The sequence below is a fragment of the Hippocampus zosterae genome, chromosome 5 (genome assembly GCF_025434085.1).
Source record: "Hippocampus zosterae strain Florida chromosome 5, ASM2543408v3, whole genome shotgun sequence".
Classification (NCBI taxonomy): Eukaryota; Metazoa; Chordata; class Actinopteri; order Syngnathiformes; family Syngnathidae; genus Hippocampus; species Hippocampus zosterae.
In genome coordinates this window covers 5,105,847-5,131,712 of record NC_067455.1, presented here as the reverse complement: position 1 = coordinate 5,131,712, position 25,866 = coordinate 5,105,847, and the positions used below count along the sequence as shown (strand labels likewise).

At 45.9% G+C, this 25,866-nt stretch overlaps 3 protein-coding genes and 2 long non-coding RNA genes across 9 annotated transcripts in view; 2 read left to right on the top strand and 3 right to left on the bottom strand.

Moving 5' to 3' along the window:
- Nucleotides 1-1,054: 1,054 nt before the first annotated feature.
- Nucleotides 1,055-9,743, bottom strand: crabp2a (cellular retinoic acid binding protein 2, a). Its single transcript, XM_052065340.1, has 4 exons — nt 9,509-9,743; nt 4,817-4,995; nt 2,549-2,665; nt 1,055-2,430 (listed from the first exon to the last, which is right to left on the bottom strand). The coding sequence occupies exons 1-4, from the start codon at nt 9,588-9,590 to the stop codon at nt 2,380-2,382; spliced, it is 429 nt and encodes a 142-aa protein (XP_051921300.1). The 5' UTR covers nt 9,591-9,743; the 3' UTR covers nt 1,055-2,379.
- Nucleotides 5,803-25,815, top strand: LOC127600702 (uncharacterized). The gene is made up of 3 exons (XR_007962405.1): nt 5,803-5,911; nt 7,866-7,949; nt 24,042-25,815. It is a non-coding gene; the product is annotated as an uncharacterized LOC127600702 (long non-coding RNA).
- LOC127600685 (uncharacterized) lies at nt 5,991-7,402 on the bottom strand. Its single transcript, XR_007962386.1, has 2 exons — nt 6,841-7,402; nt 5,991-6,244 (listed from the first exon to the last, which is right to left on the bottom strand). It is a non-coding gene; the product is annotated as an uncharacterized LOC127600685 (long non-coding RNA).
- Nucleotides 15,613-17,409, top strand: LOC127600642 (uncharacterized). Its single transcript, XM_052065343.1, has 2 exons — nt 15,613-15,739; nt 15,861-17,409. The coding sequence occupies exon 2, from the start codon at nt 15,944-15,946 to the stop codon at nt 16,523-16,525; it is 582 nt and encodes a 193-aa protein (XP_051921303.1). The 5' UTR covers nt 15,613-15,739; nt 15,861-15,943; the 3' UTR covers nt 16,526-17,409.
- The window catches only part of ca14 (carbonic anhydrase XIV), a 159,703-nt gene continuing 154,861 nt past the window's right edge, over nt 21,025-25,866 (bottom strand). For 2 of the 5 annotated variants that reach the window (XM_052065233.1, XM_052065232.1), the window contains 3 exons: nt 25,802-25,843; nt 23,324-23,377; nt 21,030-21,779 (listed from right to left, as the gene is read on the bottom strand). In XM_052065233.1, coding sequence (XP_051921193.1) covers nt 21,680-21,779; nt 23,324-23,377; nt 25,802-25,843 — 196 coding nt within the window. In that variant the 3' untranslated portion in view covers nt 21,030-21,679. Of the gene's footprint in view, nt 21,780-23,323; nt 23,378-25,801; nt 25,844-25,866 lie in introns of all 5 variants that reach the window. The other 3 variants (XM_052065236.1, XM_052065234.1, XM_052065235.1) reach the window with 3 other exon arrangements.

The following is a 25,866-nucleotide window of genomic DNA, read 5'->3' as shown; positions in this document are numbered from 1 at the left end:
TTAAGAGGACAAAGGGGTCACAAATCCTTAGAAGCTTACCCAACTCCTGCTTGTCTGCCCGAGAGATTCATCAGTTGTGTCTTTTAAAGCATTTCCCTTCATAATTTTGATGTGTATAAAAATAAAACACCGAAGCATAGTCTCTTACTTTTTGCTAACATTGGAACTTGCGACGTCCAAAATCAATTCATTCTGAAGTATTGATCGACTGAACTGTGACAAAAACAGTCAGAAAACATTTTACAAGTTGTTTTACTCTTGGAACACTCAAACTTGAAAGATAATTGCTGAAAACCTGAAAAAAGACTGAAGTGTTGAACCGATTTGTACGTCCACTCTCCACAAAGACCACAAACTGACCGACGCTAGCACAAGCTAGCATGATTTTGAAGGCGCATTTTATACGTGTCGTGACTTTTTTGAATTGTTCGCATTGGGCAGGGCTGTGAGCAACACTCTTGACACTATTCTTTTTCACTTAACAGGTACTTTAACTCTTTCATGCTCTCTGTCCACTGTAGTAACTGCTGTCCCTGAAATGGTCAATGACAGCGAAGGAGCGATTGCCAACCTTCTGTTGCTTCTCTCCTTCCCACGTCACCCTGACTGGTAATGCGTAACATGAATTCGACCACGGATGTCACATGCAACTTCTCATTCCGCGCTAACCTCATTATGATAGCTTAGCGAGGTTGTTTGTCTTTCCGCTGCGCAAATTAAAATGGTTCCTTCGAGCCTAGCATACTTTCCAGTTGAAAATGAACTGAGCCAAATGTTAAATGTCTTGCGGTTTCCTGGCACTATTGAAGGGCCCAGAGATCTGCCGGATGAACAGGTTTGTATGAAGTGTGGGGTGAGGGTAGCTACGGAAATATTTGCCTCCTCGAAACGCACCGAGGGAGAAAGTTTGAGGCAATGTGGCAAAGAGATGATTGACAGAGTGTAAGAGGAGGGTACAAGGCGAGTTATTCTCGTTGCGGGCGGCTGACCGTAAGCCCCCGAATATGATGGAGTCCTCAGTCAAACGAGAACAAATTCCGCAACCACTTCAGTCTTAAATCAAAGTTGCTGCTTTATTGTTTTCTCAGAGAAAATGTTGCTACGTAGCATCAAAAGTCATATCAGTTGAACGCAAAGTAAGAACCTTGGCAGGGCCGTCGTGTGGTAATCAATAGCAAATGGAATAGAAAATGTGATCGAGGGCCAAAGAAGCAAACCGTAAAGAAGATAAGTCGGTGAATACAATTGGAAACAGACACGCGGTCGCACAACCATTTTACATATTTCAAATCGGTAACGCTTTCATGAGAGCCCAGCAAAACGGTCAAAGAGTGCAAGGCTAAGACACGAGCGAGGATGCATTTACTATTCGAACTACACAGTGTTGCACTGAGATACAAAAGACCCGACTTTTAAGAAGTGAACTGTCAACGTTTACATCAAACAAAGAGGGCTGTGGATTTTAAACAAGACAATTACATTAAGAACCTGAAGAACAGCCCGCTAGCTGAAGCCTTTGACGCGCTAACGTTAGCATCGGTCGTGACGATTTTTCAACCCTTTACGCAACTGATGTTTGAACGCAAACAGGGGAACAACCCATCATGACATACCAACATCACAGGCATATATTCTTTATCCCCTATGAAAAAGGACTTGCATTCGTTTGCCGCATTCATCGTTTGAGTAGCTTGCGAGAGAGAGACTCGGTGGACAAACCGTATTAGATCGCGATATATCGCTTTCACGACAGTCTTTTGTATCGATACAGGTTGGATGAATCAAAAGCCCCAAATGACTCGGTAATTCTCGTGAGGTGTGTGAAGCTTGCCCGAGAGAGAGAACAACAGGTCTGGCTGCCACAGATTCTTCTTACCACTGTTTTGCAGTTCATGAAGTTTATTTGCTTGCGCCTCAAGGACACAAAACTGTTCCATCTAACCATCTAACATATTACAACAACTTACTGAGTACAAGTACAGCAGAAGAAGTCTTTTTTTTTCTTCTTCTTTGTTTGTCAGACTGGCTGGATTGTGCAGTACTGCCTCCCGGTGGCCAAGGAGGGCACACCAGAGGGAGAAGCACCCCGAATTGGATTGCAGTATAAAATCATGATGCGAAAACGGTTTAAAAACTGTCTCAAGTAAAATACAGAGTGCTAGAAAAACGAATACACAAAAAGGCACCACAATTTTTTGGCCATTTCAACTGGCAATGATGATTGCAGGAGTTCTCGAACGAATTATCTGAAAGCACCACTGTTTTGGAATCATTAAAAAAAAATAAAAAAAATACAAGATGCCGTCTCCCGCCGGTGGCCTTCGTTTAGTGTGGTGACGCATGAGACGTGAAAGGACCAAAAGTGAAAAGTGCTCTTGTTCACTGGCGCTCGTAAACTCTGGTGCACACCACATCGTCCGCTCCCATGGTCTGAAAAGAGACGCAAGTGAATTTTGTCAGAAACGCAACAAAACCGCGTTGAAATTTCCGTCAACGTCTGCAAACAAAATGGCCAAGAAAAGTGTTTTTCCTTTCTGTGTCGCTTTACCAGGATCAGCTTGCCATCGGTGGTGATCTCTCGGGTCCAGGAGGTTTTCGGCCCCTCCCCTTTGTGCAGGGTCTGCTCGCAGCTGATCTTGCTGTCCGTCTCCCAGCGTGGAGAACTCTGAGCATTGGGAGAGACAAACAGGAGATGGACTGATGAGGTCACTGACGCCCTGAATGAACAGGAAGCCGACAGTGGGATGACAGCCCAGTAGACCTCATTTCAACCACCAAATACTTTTGTTGTGAGTTAGAGTGTTTTAACCCTTTTCGGGACAGCGGTTACGACAGTGTACAAATTATCAGGTCAAATTTAGCTTAATTTAGCAATTAGCACGCCTCTGACGTTTTTCCCTGTCATCACTTCGTGAGGACGATTCTTGTCAGAAGCGTAGCTTATACGCCGCAACGGAGGTGATGATTTAGTGACTTAGGAGCGAGACCGCAACGTGATTAGCTGCGCTAGTAGCCTGGTGAAGTTCGTTGCTAGCTAGCTGGTGCAGCGAAAGTAGCACCAAGCTCGCCTTGGTGCCTTTTCGGGACAGCGGTTACGACAGTGTACAAATTATCAGGTCAAATTTAGCTTAATTTAGCAATTAGCACGCCTCTGACGTTTTTCCTTGTCATCACTTCGTGAGGACGATTCTTGTCAGAAGCGTAGCTTATACGCCGCAACGGAGGTGATGATTTAGTGACTTAGGAGCGAGACCGCAATGTGATTAGCTGCGCTAGTAGCCTGGTGAAGCTCGTTGCTAGCTAGCTGGTGCAGCGAAAGTAGCACCAAACTCGCCTTGGTGCCTTTTCGGGACAGCGGTTACGACAGTGTACAAATTATCAGGTCAAATTTAGCTTCATTTAGCAATTAGCACGCCTTTGACGTTTTTCCTTGTCATCTCTTCGTGAGGACGATTCTTGTCAAAAGCGTAGCTTATACGTCGCAACGGAGGTGATGATTTAGTGACTTAGGAGCGAGACCGCAACGTGATTAGCTGCGCTAGTAGCCTGGTGAAGTTCGTTGCTAGCTAGCTGGTGCAGCGAAAGTAGCACCAAGCTCGCCTTGGTGCCTGTTCGGGAGAGCGGTTACGACAGTGTACAAATTATCAGGTCAAATTTAGCTTCATTTAGCAATTAGCACGCCTTTGACGTTTTTCCTTGTCATCACTTTGTGAGGACGATTCAGCTTATACGCCGCAACGGAGGTGATGATTTAGTGACTTAAGAGCGAGACTGCAACGTGATTAGCTGTGCTAGTAGCCCGGTGAAGCTCGTTGCTAGCTAGCTGGTGCAGCAAAAGTAGCACCAATCTCGCCTTGGTGCCTTTTCGGGACAGCGGTTATGACAGTGTACAAATTATCAGGTCAAATTTAGCTTAATTTAGCAATTAGCACGCCTTTGATGTTTTTCCTTGTCATCTCTTCGTGAGGATGATTCTTGTCAGAAGCGTAGCTTATACGCCGCAACGGAGGTGATGATTTACTGACTTAAGAGCGAGACCGCAACGTGATTAGCTGCGCTAGTAGCCTGGTGAAGCTCGTTGCTAGCTAGCTGGTGCAGCGAAAGTAGCACCAAACTCGCCTTGGTGCCTTTTCGGGACAGCGGTTACGACAGTGTACAAATTATCAGGTCAAATTTAGCTTAATTTAGCAATTAGCATGCCTTCGACGTTTTTCCTTGTCATCTCTTCGTGAGGACGATTCTTGTCAGAAGCGTAGCTTATTCGCCGAAATGGAGGTGATGATTTAGTGACTTAGCAGCGAGACCGCAACGTGATTAGCTGCGCTAGTAGCCTGGTGAAGCTCGTTGCTAGCTAGCTGGTGCAGCGAAAGTAGCACCTAGCTCGCCTCGACCCCGACTGCTCGCCAATCGGCGATGTGAGCGACGCGCGTGCGTCCAGCCCAAAAACACGATCTACTGCTGAGCGGAACTAGCTCGAAGTGAAAGAAGAGTCTACGTTTTCGCCACTTAAACAAATTTTCAGAATCGATCGCACAATTGTAATGTCCAATTGTTACCACAGAGACGCCAACACTGACTTCCGTGTTTGCCTTCGAGTCAAATAAACAGGCCACCTATAGCGAGAACCGCGGTGGTGGGGGCCGGGGGAGGGAGGGGAGGGGGCGGCCAGTTGAAAGGCTTCGTAAAGAGTCCTTCGGGGACCGAGGGACGGGTGGAGATTGCCTATCAGGCCAAATCAAACAGATTGACGCAACGCGGACAGCTGGCGTCCGTCAGTGACGCGATCCGTCGGAATGTTCTCGCGTCCCCAGCGTACCGTGCAGGGACGGCCGTCCACGGTGCTCTCGTTGAACTCCTGTCCCACGGTGAACGTGATGTGGGTGGTCCGCACAGTGGTGGAGGTCTTAATAGACAGTGTCTCGCCGTCCTGCGTGATCTCCACTAGGGGCTTGGACGCCGCCTTCACCGCAATTTTTCGCAGCATCACGTTGACGCCTGGAAGACACACACGGGGAAATTTTGTCACGTTGTTTTGTTCCAAAATCCGATTTTGAACATCAACATGGCGGACAAAGAAAAGCTGATCATGTGTTTGAAAATGCAGTTGGAACGTATTGTATTTAAAACTTGTTTTTCAACGTTGACAAACGAGCACTTTTTTTGTTTTGTTTTTGTTGACTTTGTTTTCGATTTTGGTTGAGTTTCATTTCATGTTTGGTCTTGTTTTACTGCGTTCCTCGTTGATGTCTTGTTTGCTGGTTTACGTTTTGGTCCCAACCTGTTCCTCGTGTCATGCTGTCAGCTGAATCCAGCCACTCGCGTCTTGGTCAAGGTGTGCCTCGTTGTCGCCTCAATTTGTTGATATCGTTTCTGTCGGTGTGCGTCGGGTCGTCGCATGTTGCCGTCGCTTCATGTCTTCCTCGAGCAGTGAGCGTTTTTGTTTCCTTTTGCTTCTTTGAATTTGGACCTTTTTTTTTTCTTCAGGTTTTTGATAAATACTTTGGTGGTGACTCCTGGTTCCCTGAATCTGGCTAAACCTCTTTTCTCTCCACTCCCACGGGCAAAACTGTCAACGTGACAACTCAAAAGTTTGCTGAAACTAAAATGCACATAAGAAGGAAAATATGTACTTTACTGCATTAAAAAAAATATTATTAAGAGTCTGAGATGTAAGCCCAACATATCACACTACGGAAGTGGAGACACTCGCATATACTGTATCGCACCTTGACACCACCTGCTGTGTTTCTCTTTCCCCTCTACCACACCCTATCGCTTGCATCATCTCGATTTCGAAATTCGGGTTCAAACAAAGGCCAAAGCCGGCAAATTAAATACTTGGCAAACCAGTGAGCGCAACCGAATGGATACCGTCGAACCTTGAACGTACCTCGAGGGACAAAACAAATCCGTACGTTATTACAATAGTTCGTTGTAACCGTTTCCGATAAAATGGCCGCCGGCTACCATGTCGATGACAAATACGTGGGTACGGTATGAAGACAAAATGATTTTATATGACATGAAACAAACAATTCACCACTTCATCTCTGAAAACATTCCGTCGGCAAATGCAAAGTGTCTTCTCCAGTTCAGGATGCGCCGCGCCCCGAAGCCGTTTCACGATCATCTTTCAGGCCGTTGGCCTCGAAACTCTGCCGTGATTTTGTTTGCCGTGACGTCGTCAAAAAAAAAATCGTCCACTTTGCCAATCGGTGGTCTCGGCTGAGCTCCGTTTGGGAGACTCCCCTTTTTCGAAAGTGAGAGACAATTTTAGTCTTCGCAGACAGCGAGATCCGCTTCCGTTTACCAGACGTGTTTTTCGGACCGGAAGTACAAAAATTGTACGAGTTGATTGGTCGTGTTGCTAAGCAACGGAAGGGGAATCCCGCACTGTACATTTTGTTCAAACGCAAGGTCGCGGCGGCAATTCGCGTCCCTCGGTTCCTTGTCACGAAACTACGGAAGAGGATTAGGGCCAATGAAGAAAGAAAAAATAAGGTTGGCAAGATTCTGACTTTATTCTCAGAATTCTGACTTTAAAGTCAACACATTCAACACAAGTCAGAATGTGTTGTGAATGTGTTGACTTTAAAGTGAGAATTCTGAGAATAAAGTCAGAATCTTGACAACCTTATTTTTTCTTTCTTCATTGGCCCTAATCCTCTTCCGTACGAAACCCGCGTCGATATCGCTCTCGGGTTGAGTCCCGTGAACCACCAGAGAGGAAACAATGAGATCACGTGACAAAGCGCGGCCAGCACATCTGCATGAATTTGCACCTTCCCACTTTTAGTTGACATTCGCGATTGGACGAAAAGAAAATCTGAAGTTACTGACCAGTGACGTTTTTTTTGTTTTTTCCTTGAATACGGCATTCTTGAAAAGACTCCTGTTGACGGTAGTCATAGTATTCGAGTGTCCCATCTGTTTTTTTGTGCGTGTGCGCCTTACAGTTGAGTTTCCCGACCTCACAGGCATTCGCGCCTGTCAACAGGAGTAAATATATACGTGGCAAGAAATGCGGAGTCATTCACGGGGCAGCCGGAGTTCCGCAGGGCACGTACAGCGCGGGCATTGTCACTTTTGCTCGTCGTACTTTCCTGTTTTTCTCGTTTTGTTTTTACCTCGCCTACGCTTGCCTCGCTTTTAAATGTGTCGCTCCACTTCAGGATGTTTTTTTTTAGTTAATTGCTATCTCAGTTCTATTTTCATTTGGAGTAATCAAAGTAGTCACTTGATATGAGTAACCTGACGTAATATTTGCCAATGAACAGCAATTTTGGAAATAGTGAACAGTTCTTTAAAAAAAAACAAAGACTTCTCGGTATTAAATGCCAGCTGAGGTTTACTGTCAAATAAATTATAAACCAAAGAGATTTAAAGCAAGCAAACGCATACTGTGTCTGTCTTCGCTTAATGCTAACAAACAACGCTATGTAATTTATACGCTAACGGTTAGGATCGATTGTTGTGGTACTAAAAGTAATGGCTATTTGAACCACCAACGGTGAAACAACACATGTAGATAGATAATAGAAGAATACACAAATTCATTATTCTCGACAATGAAATAAAATAAAATGACCAGTACATCATCTTAGTCATACAAGTACTGTTATTTGTCGGCATGGCTGTTATGCTGCCTCTGGTCGCCGAAGCCGGAACACGATAAATTGAATTGAAGCATAAAATCACGCCATACCGAGAGTTTCATTCTTTCCATTGTTTTGCTTTAAAGTACATTTTAGATTGGGGGGAAAAAAAATTGGGCCCTAAAAGTCGAACCGAACTTTGAGTTCAAACACTGCTGCGTCAGCTAATCCAACCAGACTTCAGCTCAGTTTTTTTGTTTTCTTTTTCAGGTACCTCCGCAGAAGTCTCCCAAGTGATGGAAAAAAGATCAAATGTGATCACTTGAATCTTTATTTTCTCATGAAGTCTGACGGGTGAGTCGTTTGACCTGTTTTTTGGGGTTTTTTGTTGTTGTTTTTGTCCTGACCTGAATGTGCGCTACTTCAAAACCAATTTCCTGCTTTCCAATAATGAAACGATGAATTAACCTGCTGGTTTAGACTGGACATCCTGCCAATCATGTCGATGTTTCTGACAGTGCGGGTTTATTTCAAGCAGCGGGTTGAGCTGCAGACATGAAGTGACCCCTGTGTGTACCTAAAAGCCAAGTTGGGGAGGGGGGGGGAGGGGGGAGGCTTCTCAAGTGACTGACATCCCATCTGACTTTCAGACACCCAAAAGACTTGAACGCAAACAGCTCGGGCCTCGCTAGGGCGTGCTCGCCCGCCGACCGAGCGCCGGGTTCAGAGGTCAGGGAGCGGAGGAAACCTTGGGGGGGGGGGGGTCGAGGCGAGCGTTGAGACGGCGGTTACTGACAGGCCGCATCCAGCTGCGCTCCATCTCCACATGGAGATTTTGGGGGCGGGGTCACCCAAGTGCTAATCGCGTAGGACGAATGGCGGAGTGCTCGTTAGTGTCGATTGAGGATACAGTATTTTTCAGGTCGTGGAAAGATAAGATATCCTTTATTTGTCCCACACTGGGGAAATTTACAGCCTCCAGCAGCAAGAATGTAGGTAGAAAGAAGGAAGAAGAAAAAAAAACAACAAACACCGTTCAATTAAGTGCAATATAATCACAAAAAAAGCAACTAGTTAGAATACTCGGCTGGCAAAAGAAGCACATTTTACATGTCGTCGTTCATTGAAAACGTGCATTTTGTTGCACGTAGTCACACGTTACTTCTGTCCCATCTGTCCACCAAATCGACTTTTCAACCATTTATACCAAATTTTGCACTTTGACCAAAAATTACTGAATCACATTTAGCACTTTTTACAAATTTTGTACATTTATGAAATGTACCTTTTTGGACCAAATGAAGTACTTTTGCCAATTTTACCTTTGAACCATTATTCGCACTCTGATCAAAATGACTTTTTCTAATCACATTTAGCAGTTTGGCATTTTTTTTTCCACGTATCATATTATGTACATTTACATATTTATATATTACATATTTATACACACATTACATACATATTTATATATTACATTTACATTATATACATATACCAAATTAGTCCTTCAAAAGGGGCTCTGAGACAGCGCAGCCAAAAGCTTACAACCAGCAGGTGTCCCCCCCGCCCCCCCTCCCTTGCTGTTCCCGACTGTCACTTTGGATCAGTCGAGACCTTTCGCGCACTGTACGCCCGTCCCGGCGCGCGCACGCACACAATCGGAGTGCTACTGCACAGACAGATGTGCCCGCCGTTTGTCTCTATTGTGTTATGGCAGCCCAACTAGGGTCGTGGGGGGTGGGGGGTGGGGGTTGGGGGGCAGTGACGCTGGCCTGGGGCCAGGGCACTTGAATTTTGGGGTGTCTGCAGAATGACAAAGACCCCCTGCCCGTGCGTAAAAGAGGCCGGTGCACAGAGTGGGGATGTGACCTAAAAAAAGAAAATCGGATATATGTCAAGTTTGCATCACTCACCCAACACCTTTAAAAGCTCCTCAAAGTTCTCCGAACTCTTCATCTCCCAAGTGCCGGAGAAATCCGGGATTTTGCGCTCCATTGTTTTTGCGTCTTTGCTCCTGGAGCGCTGTTGCGTGCGCACCTCGAGTAGAGAGACTCGCTCGTCCTCTTCGGTTCTTCTCTGGCTCTTCGCTGATGTTTCCCCACCCTCCCCACCTTTGACTCTGCTCCTGCGCAAATGAAAAGTAATTGCTCCGCGGGAAATAGGCATACTAGTGGAGAGGCGTGACCACGCCCCGCATTAATACGGCCTCGCCCCCGTCGACAACCAAGATTGCAAACGCGGATCCGCGGTACCTTAATAAAACGGCGCCCCCTGTTGGCGGCTTCTCTTGGAGATGCTTTCTTGTGCTTGAACGATAGAAACCGTTAAGTATTGATGACGTGGTTAGGCGTGGGTGCGGTGAGTTTGATTATTTCGAGCCAGCGCAGACGCAGACGACCCCCCCCCCCACACACCTCCCACCCCCATCGTCATGCTGCCGCCATAAAAATAAAAACGCCGGTAATAGGATACAGCTTCTGGCCTGCACACTAGAATATCCTTTTAAAAGGGTAGAGGGGGTGGCGGTGTTCGGTGTGTGCGTGTGTGAAGGGGGTGCGGGGGGGGGGGGCGTCACGGGCCACTAGTGGGCCGCCGGAGGAGGAAATGAAAAAAGAGAAAAGTGGTTGGATCGGCGCAGATCGGCGATGGCTTCCCTTTCAGAACCCCCCACCCCCACCCCACCCGCTGCGGGAACGGAAGGGAGGCGGGTGGGGGGGCGGTGTGGGAGGTAGTCGCACCAGGAACAGGCACGCACACGCACGCGCAAACTGGCCGCCCATGATGGATGGCACCGATACAAAGTCGACGTTAACTATTGACTCATGATGGATGATCCCATCCGCTACACTGCACGGCGAATTAGCGCGCCGTAACCCGGGCGACTTTGAGGAGGGCATGGGGGGCGGCGGTGGAGGGCTGGGGGGGGCGCTTCCAATGCACGCAAAGGCTCCGTGTCAGTCCACACACGCAAGGAGCTATAAAGAAGAGTTACACGGCGGTAATTGAAGACGAGCGCCCTTTAACGCGCGGTTGTGTCCAAATTTCCCTCCGCCTTCCGCTAATTGCGCCAGACGGCGGCTTTTGCTTTGACGTCAGCCACGACTTTGCGCGTATTGCGGCCGTCGAAAAGCAAAAACGAGCTGAGCTCGGAAATAAGACGACTCTCAAATTTTACAATGGGTAAAAGTTGCAATGTTAAGACAGCAGCGTTACAAAAACTCAACTCAACTGTATTTATAGGACACTTTCAAACAGCCATCGATGCATACAAATTGCTGTACATGGAACAACTAACATATACAACAGTAAAGCAACAAACATGTTATTTGGAGGGGGGGCGGGGGGATAACAAAATAGGTGGAAGACTGAATATTTCTCAAGGGAATGCCCTTAACAAGTTTTTTTTTGAAACATTACAACTGTACTCCAAATCACGGCTTAAAGCTGTTATCATTTCATTTGTCACGTGGAACTGTCCCCCCACCCCCACCCCAAATTGTAACCAGATTCTCAAACGTGACAACTTTATACTCTGAATGAAGTTTTTGAGTGAAAACGCCTCCCAACTCTGAATGCCTACTTTAAATCCGCCCCTTCAGAAACGAATGGAAATGTCATTATTTATTCCACCCCCCCCCCCAAAAAACAAACATTTTTTAAATACTGAAAAATAGCACTCCATAACACTGCACTTTGTAAAAACACAAAGGAGGAACGCAATTAAATAGAATGCAAAACAATTCAATTACGTCCGTTGTTTCATAGAAGATAAAGAATATATGCCTCTCATTATTGTTAATATCGTCATATAATTTATATTCAAATATCCATTGCTTCAAGAGGAAACTCGAGGCAAAAAAAAAGCTCTTAGCAATAATGTCTTCTGTGTGCCCGCAATAGTCTTAAAACAGGATTCTAATGTACATTGTGTTCACGGAAACAGAATTAAGCAGCTTAAAATGTTCACTGCCATTTTGTCCTGTGAACAATGACGTTTGTGGGCATTTTGACGTCATTTTCAGTTGACAGCAGGGGGCGACGCTGTATGAAATGCAGTCACCTGATTATTAATCACAATCCTGTTTAGACTCAGGGGGTGGGGGGCGGGGGCTACCTCGAATATATTTTTAGAAAGACAATGTTTGTCTTGAGTCCTCCTTTCAAAGGGTTACAAAATCCCAGCTGTCAATGCTAACTGTTAGCTTGCCAATGGGATTTTCCATTCTGTTAGCATTAAGCTAGTGGGCTGTTGTAAAACATGGTTTTCATTTTTTTTGGGGGGGGGGAAACTCTTTGTTTAGTTTCAGAGTCAACTTGCACTGGGCGTGGCACGAAAGAGCTTGAATGCCGCATTCTGCTCCTGTCGAGCGCTTGGCTGGCATCGTTTCCATCCAACTCGCGCGGCGCGTTTCGACCTCTCTGTTGCTGCGGAGCTCTATCACGTAGGGCCCCCGCTCCCTAAGCGTCGATTGATCTTTTGAAAGTGACGGATGATGCCACAAAAGTTACAATGCGGCAAGTGGCCGCAGCGGGGAAGATTCATGTTTCATCCCGGCAAGCTAACGATTAGCACGTGACCGTGACATGCTAACAAAACATGCACATGGAACAAGGGGGAATTGGGGGGGGAAAAAAAGAAAGAAACGGCTGTATTGTTAGCAGCCAATGACAGGCTCTCTGTGTGTGTGTTTCTATGTGTGTGTGTGTGTGTTTGTGTGTGTGTGCATGCGTGTGTGTGTGTGAGATGCTGCGTGTCAGCACGTGATGACAAAGGGCCGTCCAGTATTCAGGTGCAATCAGCCGTGAGCTGCGCCCCTCAACATTTCTCTCCTCCCTCCTTCCCTTTACCTCTCACAACTTTCTCTGGGCCCCCTCCTTGGCTACTCTTCTATTCTTCCACTACCCTCCCCCCCCCCCCCCACTCACCCTAGTCTCGCTTTTGTTCTTTTATGCCGCTCTGACACATTCCTCATGCACGTCGAGAAGGGGAAAACCGAAAGGGAGAGGACCTCATGCAGAAGACGAAAAAGAGTGAGAGCTTTGGAAGCTGGCGGCGTGTATTTTATTTTATTTTTTTTTAACTCTCATTGTTGCGGCGTAAAGGATGTGCGAGTGAATCAGCGAAGAGGCAAAGATCAAACAGGTGATGACCGTGATGAAGAGGTTAAAGAAGAAGCCGAACGCATTCGTCATTCAAATGCTCTTTGCCCCCCCTAATCAAAAAAAACACATAATGGGGCTTTTTTTGCCCATTGTGACTGCGTCTGTGAACTGCGTTGATTGTAGAGCTAGGGAAGGCCCGGGACGCCGTCCCGTTGGCGTCTCTTGACTGAATGTTGGCGGATTACTGGCCAGCGGAACTGCAGTGAATCAAGAATGGGAAACTCATTGTAATGGAATGACTTCATAAAATTGCTTACGGTTGGGAAAGGAGGGCTAGCGGTGACAAAGTGAAGCCTGTTCTCTCCAGGATAACAGAAAATTGCTTGTCGGGGCAAATGCGTGTGTGTGTGTGTGTGTGTGAGTGTGTGCGCGTGTGTGTATGGAGCTGTAACACGTTGCTGGAAATTAGTCAAGTTCAAAAGTTGAAACGCGGCGCTTTACATTTTGAACGTTCTCATGAGGTCATGTTGCAATATCAGAGTGGGGAGGGGAAAAAGAATCAAATCGGCGCTCTTGCAATGATAAAATGTCCCGTTCTTCCTCTCGTACGGAGTATCATTTCCGCTTTCCTGTCCTCTGTCTAATGTCACACAATTTGACCTTCCGAGAACCCTGGTCAACCTTATCGGGCCCAAAATGAGAAATGACCTCGAGTGTAGCCCTTTCGTCCTCTGCGAGTGGACGTTGTCCATCTTCCCATCCGCTTTGTCGTCAAAGCGTCCCCTGCGAGTGGAAGTTGAGTTGCATTTTTCACTTTATCATGCGGATGGCCTTAAAAAAAAAATAAAATGGCGGGATGACCGTATCTTCCGCACTACAAGGCGCTTCGGAGTGCCAGGCGCAACTTTCATGAATGTTTTTTTAAACGGTTTTCATATATCGGGCGCACCGCATTATAAGGCGCACAGGATAGAAGCTACAATCGTGGCAGCGGTTGCATTGTGCGTCCACTAGATGGAGCTACGCTAAAGGGAATACAATACATCATTCATTCATTCATTCATCTTCCTAACCGCTTGATCCTCACTAGGGTCGCGGGGGGTGCTGGAGCCTATCCCAGCTGTCTCCGGGCAGTAGGCGGGGGACACCCTGAATCGGTTGCCAGCCAATCGCAGGGCACACAGAAACGAACAACCATCCACGCTCACACTCACACCTAGGGACAATTTAGAGTGTTCAATCAGCCTGCCATGCATATTTTTGGAATGTGGGAGGAAACCGGAGCACCCGGAGAAAAGCCACGCAGGCCCGGGGAGATCATGCAAACTCCACACAGGGAGGCCGGAGCTGGAATCGAACCCGGTACCTCTGCACTGTGAAGCTGACGTGCTAACCACTGGACTACCGGGCCCTGGAATACAATACAATACAGCTTTAATTATATCGTGCTTTCACAACCGCTGAAGCTGCAAAAAAATGCGCTTCGCAGAACATTTAAAATACGATGTCCAAGAAATCCAAATTGATATAGAAGGCGCATCCGATTATAAGGCGCACGGTCGGCTTTTGAGACGATCGAATGCCTTTAAGTGCGCCTTATCGTGCGGAAAATGTGTGTCAACCCAGCAGTGCTCAGCTATATTAAGTCAGCAACTTATATTTACGCGGTTGTGCATTTGGGTGACTTAAGCCGGTTGTACTTTGCAAAAAGCACATTGCACTTTCGCTGCTTTTATCAAGTGTGAAAAGATCTCAAACTTTGGACCTTGGCCATCCTTTAGACGTGCTCTTTCCTTGCGCTCTTTGCTATGTGAGTCTACATCCATCCATCCATCCATTTTCTGGACCGCTTAATCCTCACTAGGGTCGCGGGGGGTGCTGGAGCCTATCCCAGCTGTCTCCGGGCAGTAGGCGGGGGACACCCTGAATCGGTTGCCAGCCAATCACAGGGCACACAGAGACAAACAACCATCCGGGCTCACACTCACACCTAGGGACAATTTAGAGTGTTCAATCAGCCTGCCACGCATATTTTTGGAATGTGGGAGGAAACCGGAGCACCCGGAGAAAAGCCACGCAGGCCCGGGGAGAACATGCAAACTCCACACAGGGAGGCCGGAGCTGGAATCGAACCCGGTACCTCTGCACTGTGAAGCTGACGTGCTAACCACTGGACTACCGGGCTCTGGAATACAATACAATACAGCTTTAATTATATCGTGCTTTCACAACCGCTGAAGCTGCAAAAAAATGCGCTTCGCAGAACATTTAAAATACGATGTCCAAGAAATCCAAATATCGATCGATATAGAAGGCGCATCCGATTATAAAGCGCACGGTCGGCTTTTGAGACAATCGAACGCCTTTAAGTGTGCCTTATCGTGCGGAAAATGTGTGTCAACCCAGCAGTGCTCAGCTATATTAAGTCAGCAAATTATATTTACGCGGTTGTGCATTTGGGTGACTTTAGCCGGTTGTACTTTGCAAAAAGCACATTGCACTTTCGCTGCTTTTATCAAGTGTGAAATGAGCTCAAACTTTGGACCTTGGCCATCCTTTAGACGTGCTCTTTCCTCGCGCTCTTTGCTATGTGAGTCTACATTCTTTTTCTATTTCAGTCCAGATTCTCTGCCAGAAAAAAAAAAAAAGAAGAAGAAGAAATTCCATTTGGCAAGAAACATGAAGCAGATGCACTTCATTTGATTCACTGGGCCAGCGGGATGCAAATAAGTCATCTCTGTAGACAAACGCGGACCGCACACAAATCCGCAAATGGCACCGGGGGTGGGGGGGGGGTGGGGGGGACCTCTGATGGCTATTTTGGGACGTCGAGGGATCCCGTCTCATCAAAAGTGCACCTCTGCCGTGTGGAGAGACTGCGTTACATAAGACAGCCAGTAAGCCCCTCCCCCCTCACCCTACCTCATACGCCCAGACAGGAAATGTGCAACCTCGAGCGAAGACCTGACGACAGAAAGGTCCCACATCTGGAACGTTCGGGTTGGCAACCAACCAGAAGCTTCCTCTTTTGCTAAGTGAAGGTATGAAAATGCCGGCGGTTTCCAACATCTGGGGGGGGTTGTTTGCTTTTTTGTTGAGCAGAAACGCAGAGGTCGCTCGCAAGTAGGAGCGAGCTGAAACAAAGTGCCGTCCTTGTAACAGGAGGCGGAGGGCTGTAAAAAATCCGCTTGTTTGTTCTGGCTTGACGTAAAAGAATTTGCTTCGCCGCAAGGGCTGCTGGGAGAATGGCCGCTGCGGGTCTGGCGTTGCTCGTGGCCGCCTGCGTCCTGTCGGCTCATCGGACGCGCGCGCGCAACGACGCTCCCTGCCAGCGATCCCAATGGAACAACGGCTATAACACGTTCGTCAAGCGCCACATTCGCTCGGGGCTGCCCGCCTCTCTGGATGTGAACGAGTGGAGGAACTACATCAAGAACAACGGCGGCTGCGACAGACCCACCCAATCCTTCCTGGACCCGAAAGACCTGGACAGGGTTAGGGCCGTGTGCTCCAGCGCAGGCGGCAAGACCTTCAAGGAGAACCTGTGCATCAGCCAAGAGCCTTTCTCCTTCGTCACGGTGAGGAGCGAACAGGGCACTTGCGGGATCAGGAACGTCGTCCGGGAAAGCAAACATCTGATTCTGGCCTGTGAGGTGCTGGAAAACCAGTGCGTGCCGGTCCATTTTGAGGGAAACCCCAAAAGCGCCAAGCCCAGCAACAATGCCAGAGGGTGCCGGGATCCCGACACGAAAGGGCACGCCCCGAACCTGAAAGCAACATGGCCGTGGTTGCTGTCGGCCATGTTCGTCGTGGTGTGCCTGATTTGACCAATGGGATGAATCGCTGAAGATTTTGATGGTTTTATTCACATTTAGGACTGCCCCTTCAGCTGCTTTGAACTTTTTTTTAATCATTAACTTCTCCGCTAAAAGTAATAGCTCATTAGCAACGTGACAAGAGTTTCCAAAAATGCCGAACACCGTTTCTTCAACTCGTGTACAAGGAAGCAAGAATTGTGACACTCCTATGATTGGTTGTGGGAAAAAAAGCAGTATTTTGTTTTTTGTTTGTTTTTGTTTTTAATGTAGTTAAAAATTCACCTTAATAAGTTTTCAGAACAGTTTTTAAAGATTAACTGCAAATGTATTGTTTGGAAAAAGTTGAATACTACTCAACTGGATAGGCAGTGATTATTTCATGGACCACCAGAGGGAGCTCACGTACCATTAGTGGAACTAATACTACACCGTGAGACTCACTGGTCTGGAGACAATCTGGTTTAAAAAAAATCGATTTCTCAACAGATCTCTTTGACCGTTTTGTTTTGTTTGCAAATTAGGGACGCCCTTTTACTTCAAAATATCCCCTCAGGAAGGTGCTGCGGGCTGAAGTTCGAAGCTTCTCCAAAGTTGACACGGCCAAGTTTCCGGGATGTTGCAAACAAACATTACTGGTGAGAATAGAAGTAGAACAGATCATGATCTTCCTGATTTGACTTGTCATGGAAAATTGGAAACCCTATTGAAATGCTCCTTTTTAATTTTTTTATTATTATTTTTTGGGGGGGAAACCACTTGTCCCGTGGCTAATCTTTTCAATGACATGCATGTATCATTTTGTTCGTGTGCTTTTTAGATGCAAAGGTTCATTCACATCATATGAATTGATGTCTTTAACGGAATGACAAATAAAAAGGGAACTTGGGCTTAAATCGGTTGCTCAAAATGTCTTTTATTGTGTTAACTTCCGGGAGCGAGATCCGGCGCTTCGCTCGTTATTTTGACTTTCTTCCAATCGCCAGCTTTCTTCCGGCGCCTTCCAGGTTAACTTGCTTGCTCGGCTGCTTAAATTGACATCCCTTCATTCAACAAACGGATCCTACTCTTCATTTTTGGGATGTATTTACTGATTCTTTATTGACGCATATTTGCGTAATGCCACGATAAATTTTATGTTGAAAAAAATCACGTTTTGATGTGACGAGTTTCATTAGTACAAAATCTGGATTTAAAAAAAAACGAAGGAATTCCTTCATAGTTATTTCTGTGTCTTATAAATCAAAGTTATACGTCACGGCATTTATCTTGTACATACACATGCATATACCCCATACACATCGCTCTATTTGGGTACTGTATTTGTCAGGACTCAACTGCTCCGCCTCAAACTTGACAGTGCCCATCAGCTACCACAAGACGGCGGCAGAGAGATGAGAGGTTTTTGTAAGAATGAAAAGGGGTGGTGGCGGCGGGGGGGGGGGGGGGGGCAGCAGAGTAAGTAAGTAAATCCTGTATTTACAGAGCTGCTTTTGACTTTCACTTCAGTCGTGTTGTTCAAAAATACCGGCATTCATTTTATTGCTACTCCACCCTCCTCTGCTTCTGACTGCCTGTCAGCCAGTTGAGGGTGCGGTGCGGGTGTTGCAGATAAGCAGTACAATGTAGAAAATGGATGCAGAAACCCCCGTGGGATATTTTTGCCTTGCGACATTTTGGTGGCTTTGCGTTGTGATTTATATTACTGGTGGCATTACGCAACCGAATGTGTGTGAGCGCTGCTGCTCGTTGCTAGTGGTTCCACTTGAGGGGGGGGGTTGAGAGAGGGCATGCGCCCTCTCTCAAAAAAAGTTTTGCTAACGTCCTTGCTCAACTTTCCATTGTGGCACAGCGCATCATTAGATGTTGCCGCTTTGCTATCTGCCGATGTTCCTCTCAGCTCATTATTCCTAATTAGCCTTAGTGTCGTGTCATTGCGTCGAAATTTTGGTCCCACGCAGGCCCACGGCGGTGCCGAGGAAACGCAACAACGGAGACCGATGTCAGCGTAGCGCATTTAGGCGCATCACGCACACAGTGGTGCCTGAAGGCTTACGAGTTTCTGAAGATTCAAGCTGTGGATTGGCCTACTTGTTGTTTTGAGATACAAGCGCCTCTTTGGCGGAAGGCAGGCGACTTCACTCGACTCACCCGATTCGACTCACTCGGCGAGAAACAACAATTTGGCAAATAGTGAACAATTTACCCCTCGCCCTCCCCAAAAACCTAGACTTTGAGTTCATGTTGTCACTCTCAAAAGAAGCTTACTGTCAAACAACCACCTAGCCTCCGTTAGCTGAATGCTAACATACAATGAGAATCCCCGTAAACAAACGGTCTATTAATTAACATCTATTGCGCAGTGTTGTTGCCCTTTAAAGGATAAAAAATACTGCAACAACCATGATTATTTCATGAGTCCATCTATGGTGTTTTGCATTGTGTGTTCGAATTAAGCTAGCAAACACACGTAGCATATGTGTGTAGCTTGCTGTGAAGTTGCCAACATTTAGCGCTCCTGACTCCAATTGTGTGCAATTTAAGATTTAAAAAATCGGCCCAGCATCAGCTCGTATATGGAAATAAATTGCGTGGTGTCACTCTTAAATTGATGTACCGCTGTAAATTCCTTCTGCTGTTCATGAAGGTGCCCCGTGTGTTACCCCGCATCGGCCGTACCTGATTTCTCACGTCACGGAGACGATCAGACACATAAATATGTCACACACGGTCAACTGTGGCTGCGAAGGAAGTGAAAGTGTAAAATTGAGGAAAAGCAAGAGGAGAATAAAAGAATGAGTGGCGAGTGAGAAGCGAGTTGGCGGCGGGGGGTGGGAGGGGGGGGGCGTAATGGGTTGGCCAAACAGTAGCACGCTAGAAGAAAAGGAGCAGCGACACAATAAAAAGCAGCCGTGCACTTTTAATGAACTTAAGGTGTTTTCGGGAGAAACAACAGGACTGAACAGAATTTGAGGTGCCAACTATGGGAACGGGCGCTTTGGTTTCTTCTCAGCTTTTCCTACTGTCCCTTTTCCATTTCCCGTCTTCACCCGTTTGACCGCCATTATCTCAAGGAAACGTTTGGCGACTCAACTGCTAAGACTCAACTGAATCCATCCTGACCTTTACCTTATTTCACAGTCGGAAGTCGCTCTTTTGAGTCTTTCCCCAATCTTTTTTTATTGGGGGAGGGGGGTCGAGGCACGGCACGCCACCCGACAAAAACGGAGGAGAAGCGGCAGTAAAACAGGCAAAAGTGCATCTGCAAGCGGATCAAGGCAGTACAAAAGACTTGTGGAATACTCGATGTGGTTTAACCAAATACGAGCATGAAGAAATACATTTTAGGTTAATTTCTAAATTTTCTGTTTTTTGTTTTTTTTAACCTGCTGACTTTTTTTTCATGTCATCAAAAAAGACCAACATGTTGTAAGCGGAAGGCTTAGTATGGAGTGCTTGCTCATTTGAATTTTCAAATTTCTCCTGACGTAGTGGTTGGGAGTCACTTCTCAAGGGCGATTTCTAATAAACGAGGACGATAATTGCAAACGCAAAGTACAAAGGGGCTTTTCAGAGAGCGAAGGGTGGATTTGGGGGAGCTGTTTGGACAAAAGGAGTGGGGGTAATTGAGGCCCTTGAGTCATAGCCGTACGCGGCCCATGCTGAGCCGCTCTTCCCTTATTCTTGCCGATAAAAGCAAATGTGAACATTGTAAATGTGGGAAATGGCTTTTCAATCACTGCTCACGTTTATTGCTGTGCCAGTAAAAGGTAAGAGCGCTTTTATATGGGAGCTCTTAAGTGGGAGTATGTGCAGGTGTGCTTACGTTTACACCTTAAAACCATCTGAAACTTTTGGAAGAAATACGCCTCTAAAGTCACACTCAAAATGTGGGTCGAACCCTCATCGCTGGCTGGCTAAGCTAACCAATTGTGAGACCAAAACAGTGGGTAATAAGAAAATCATCTTCGTGTTCATTGAGATTTTCGGTACCCTACGTCATCACAGTACTTGGTATTGATATCGGTGAATATTCAGGAGTCAATGCGTGCACTGGTATCGGTCCGAGAAAACAAAGTGGTATCGAGCCGATTCGTCGGCTCGCCGGCCAATGGGGTGGCCAGGTAATGTTTGCGCAACTTCCTGGTTGATGTCACACCACGGCGGACGATTAGAATGGCGATCATTTGAGGTACAGTATTTACAAATGACCCACAGACCTCTTGGCAATCCCCTGCTCTCCTTCCACTTTGTTTGGAACGCCACAAGTGATTCAAGAACCTGCCTGAGATTGACTTTTTACCTTTTACCTTGTTGTGTTTCCTTGACTTAACAAAAACTGCGGTCACAATCTTTCACCCATTCTTTACTTGCGAATCGCGATAAAGGGATTTTTAGCGGACATTTTTGGGGAATGATCTAAATCCACAAATTGAGAATCGCAAATGTTATGTTATCTGAGGTGGCTGAATCGCAAGCTAAGTGGTAACGTGAAAATCCACACGGGGGGAGATTTGCTCATCATTTTGTTGGGGCGGTTCTTAAAAAAACTTGACTCATGATCAAAGCAAACCAGACGGTCAAAGCGGGTTTAATTTTTGGGTTTAATTGTGTTGCGCCTGTTGAATATACGATTACAATTGAAAATGAAAACGACAATAGCGAAGAGACCTTCTGCTGCACCGGAAGTCGTATTCTGTTTTCGACTCGTCTGTGCCGATTGATGTTGCTGACTCCCGTTTTGCTTTCATGCTCAAATCCCTGAGCAGGCTAATAAGAAGAATACATCGGGTATAGAAATGGAACACATCTACATTTCAGTCAGTGCAGTTCGTGCTTGTGCTTGAAGGCAGGATGGAGATGATGGAAAAATGGCTGAATCAGAAAAAGGACCAAAAAAAACACTGTACAAAGTATTTACACGAACAATTCATGCATGTCAGACGGTCGTAAAACACTCTGAAAACAAAAAGAGCCAGCAAAGTGACATATATAGGTGCTTCGCGTGCAAACTCACGAGATGTTTAACACCAACACTCCAATATAGGCGCTCATGACTTCGTCCACGTTATTTCCTTCCTATGTTTGTATTACAAAACTGGATTTTCCCGTCATGGATGAGTTCCAACAGTTCGTTTTGTCCTGGAAAGTTGCGCGTCTGGCTAACTAAGGCTCGCTTTGCGGGGACGATCGCTTCTCTGCTTGAGAAGTGGAGTTAAGAACCATCTCTTGTTGTTTCTCTTTTGCTTTATCGGTCTCCTTCATCCTGAAACCGAAAAAAAAGCATGACTCAGACGTCAATCTTCGTGTCAGAGTAGTTTGACAGTTTGGCCACCAGAGGTCGCTCTTTGTCAAAGAATAGAATGCTTTGCGTGTGACGTGCTGTTACTGGAATGGACATTATTTCATGAAGAAAATGAGATGATTAGTTATTAGTGAACAAAGGAATCAGGAACTTGGAAAAGAGAAGATGTTACAGTGCTTGTACATCAAGCTGTCATGACAAAAAAAAAGATTAAGAATATCGAATATATGTTAAATGAAGGGAAAAAATGTCATGGTAAAGACAATTTTCCTGAGACCAAATGTTTTGGTTTTATGGGATATTTCAGGAATGCCGCCAAACAATTCTAAAAGCAAAGAAAATCCCAGAGGAACTGCTTTAACCACCCCCAAAAGCCTGTGGTTTATAAAAGTTTGTTTGACGGTGTTAGAAAGGAAAAAAAAAACATTATGTAATATGGCCCTCAAAGCATTGTACAAAAACTGAAGTGACCCCTAGTTGAGGGGAAAAAAGGGACCATGTTTGAACTTGATTGGTCAAAATCTGTAAATATCTGTCATTTATCCATTTAAAAGCAATAATATGAAAATTATCCCTGTGATTCGCTGGCGACCAATCCAGGGAGTACCCCGCCTATTGCCTGAAGACAACTGGGATTGGCTACAGCACGCCCGCGACCCTTGTGAGGAAAAGCGGATTAGAAATGGATGGATAAAAATAAACCAGACGCAAGAAGCCATTTCGCTAGTGAGTTTTTGGAACTGGAATCAACAACTTGATTTTCCTCGAAACTACTCCTCTTTCTCGCGTGGATGGATAAAAATCCTCCCGAACCGAAAGCATCTCGTGTATCAAAAATAACACCCGGTACATTGCCGAGACCTGACGTTGAAAACACAAAACAGAAGTGTGTGCGAAACGCGTTGTCATTTGTCACTGGCTGATGGCTAAAGCTAAGTGGCTAAGCTAAGTTAAACCCGAAAGAGCCACGTTGTGCTGTCATTCGGTTTCTAGCTACCGTCGTTGGATTCGAAGTGGATTATGCTCGCTGAAACTGTTGATGAACCTCATGTGATGTATGTAGTTGTTTTTTTGTTGACTATCTTAACTAAATATAGTTATGTACTGGGCTTCATGATTGTGTACATGCTACAGACCTGCTTTCCATTGTCAGCGTTCTGTCGCCATTTTGTGGTATATATGTGCAATTGCAAGTGCATTTTTTTTCCCTTTAATCAAATGGATGTCAGAGTTCAGAAAATGGGGTGGTGATTTGTTCAATAGAAACATCATCAGTTGGGTTTTATATGCTCGTGGCTGATGACTAGGCCAGAGTGTTCTCGGCCCAAAATTCAGCTCCTCTGCTCGCACTTCCTAAACAAACACTTGACAGATTGATTACCTTTGAGATCGTTCCATCACTATAGGAGGGATTAGCCAAAGAAGGTGAGTCAAAGTGAACGGTTGGTGAAAGCAAAGAGAAGTTTTAGATTGAAAAAGGAATCATTTCGGGTGCTTGGCTCAACCTTTGCATTGGAGCTGGCCGGTTATTGGTAAGGACGTCCCAGCTAGAGGTTGAGCTGTCACAAGAAGACACAATCATAGAAAACACAAAACACGGTGGAAAATAAAATCATTGACTTGATCAAAGAGCAACGTACGATTCGTCACGATTGATTGTGTTAGATTGGGGTCAAGCAGGGGGATCGGCGGGGGGGTGGGGGGGGTGAAGTTACTTGAAGGACAGAGTTCCCAAATACTGTCACTACAATTACATTCAGGTCGATGAACATCGGGATATGGACACAATTCTCAGTTTTTGGGCTGCAAACACCATCAGAGTGGATTTGAGATGAAACCAACCAGATGAGTTTTGGCGGGAGACCTTGAATTCGAAATCAGGTGGATGGGGTCGCAAGTAATCATAAAGCAAACTTTAGACTTTTGAATACCGTATTTTCCGCACTACAAGGCGCACAGCGCGTCGACCTCACAGTGCAGAGGTTGTGGGTTCGATCCCGGCTCTGCTGATGAGCAGACGGTGGATTTCATCCCTGGAGATGTTCTGCCAGGCCTTGACGACAACTGCCTTCACTTCCTGCTTGTTGTCGCATTTTCTCTCCACTTTTTTTGTCTTCAGCAAGTAAAATGTATGCTCAGTTAGACTCAGGCCAGGTGACGCGCTTGGCCAGCGCATCACGTTCTTTGCCTTCAGATACTCTTTGCATTTTTTTTTTTGTGTAGGATCCTTCGGGTCATTGTCCATCTGCACTGTGAAGCACCTGCTGGCAAATGAGTTCTGAAGCACTTGGCTGAAGTTGAGCAGATTGCCCGGTGGTGGTGGTGGTGGTGGTGAGAGCCAAAAAGGTGGGAACTGTGTCCATATCCCAATATTTCTAGACCTGACCAGTCACGTTGTACTTAAAGTCGAAATAACTCCCGTATAGACGCTTTGGGAACACGTAGGGCGAGACAGCGCAAAGGTCCAATCAGCTTTTGAAGCCATTTTGATTCAAACCTGCTCACCTTTGGCGCTTCTTTTCTTTCAAACTGGTAATTAGGCGAGCCAGTCGTAAGCATCGGGGACGTTATTGCAGCAGAGCAAAGAGGATCAGATTATCTCCAGCGCTAATCTCACGCTCACTTTCTTTTATTTTTCACTTTCATCTTTAAATCCCACCAAGCCGATTACATATTGACTGAATTTACTTATTCGAGCCCAACCAACACACACAAAAATAAAAATAATAATCGCCGCCACTGTGAGCACTTGATGGATTGCATCGTGCATTTCACTTGGATTGCATTTGGCGCACGCAGGTGTAAACGTTGACGTTTCCGAAACGCACGTTTTCGTAAAGTAGCTTAGCCGAATGGAATGCGGTTCGTCATTAGCGTGAGAGATTCCTCGTGCTGCAGCTTGGACAGGTCAAAAGTCTGTTGACCGTTCCGCAAACACCTAATAAACACAATGACTAAATAACATGTGCGTAAATAATCAACGGGCAATACATGGCGCAAGTATTGTGGATTTCGCTGGCGCCTCACTTTCAACGACCGCATAAGGGCGGGTCCTCCAAAACAGTCCCCAGAATTTGGATAGATGTTGAGTCTGAAATTTCATCTTTTTCAGGTTGGGCTCTAATTGTAGAAATATTCACGGTTCCTTAAGTAGAGTGGTGCCTTGAGATCCAAGTTGAATGAATTGTAGCGCTGCATAATTTTTATTTTATTAAATTTATTTATAATAATTTATAAAATTTATAAAAATAATTTATTTTTATAATTATTAATTTTAAAAGCTGCATTTTTTTTCTCTTTCTTCTTTCTTCTTTCTACATACATTCTTGCTGCTGGAGGCTGTAAATTTCCCCAGTGTGGGACGAATAAAGGATATCTTATCTTATCTTATCTTATTATAATGTAATTTGCGTCATCGACTCAAATTAAAAATAATCTAACAGTTGTTTGTCACACTGCAATCAATTGTGTGGCCCTTGCCACGTGGGGGCACTACGAGACAGACCGACAAATTCCTGTTCTTTGAGAAGTCTCAGCTCCTCTCTCGGATCATCAGTATGGCGCTAATAGTAGTTCTACGCAGAGGATAAAGAATTCATGAGAGTGATTATTCTTATATCAAGCTGCGAAAGCGCCACAACATAGATGCCGATTCTCATTAGCATTTGGCTAGCTATGTGGTTGATTTTAACACACCACGCGGTAGAAGAAGAATTGTTCCGTATTTGCTAAAGTGCTTCTTCTTGTGAAGTGACTTGAACTGAGTTGACCGCCATCACTGCGTGGCCGTATCTCAATTTTGTTCAAAGTTGAGTGACGGTTCGTATCTCGAAAGACTCGCGACCCGGAGTCGCTTTTATCTCAAGGCAGCGCCGTCCATTTTCTGATTCCACCGCTTGTAGAAGAGCGCTGAAAGATCTCTTTTGACCCAAAAGGGAAGGTTACAAACGGGACCGTTAGTGTCAAGGGCTGAGCGCCGCCACCTGTTTACCGCGGCCGTTTCACGGTGGCGGAGAGCGCAAAATCTGCCAAGAGACGGGAGGAGAGT

What these genes read in the sequence shown, in the direction of transcription:
- crabp2a (XM_052065340.1), bottom strand. Translation starts at nt 9,590, where the DNA reads ATGGAGCGCAAAATCCCGGATTTCTCCGGCACTTGGGAGATGAAGAGT. An exon ending in GGAGCTTTTAAAGGTGTTGG is followed by an intron (nt 4,996 to 9,508) that starts GTGAGTGATGCA and finishes TGTGTCTTCCAG; the next exon opens with GCGTCAACGTGATGCTGCGA. An exon ending in CCGATGGCAAGCTGATCCTG is followed by an intron (nt 2,431 to 2,548) that starts GTAAAGCGACAC and finishes GTCTCTTTTCAG; the next exon opens with ACCATGGGAGCGGACGATGT.
- LOC127600642 (XM_052065343.1), top strand. Translation starts at nt 15,944, where the DNA reads ATGGCCGCTGCGGGTCTGGCGTTGCTCGTGGCCGCCTGCGTCCTGTCG.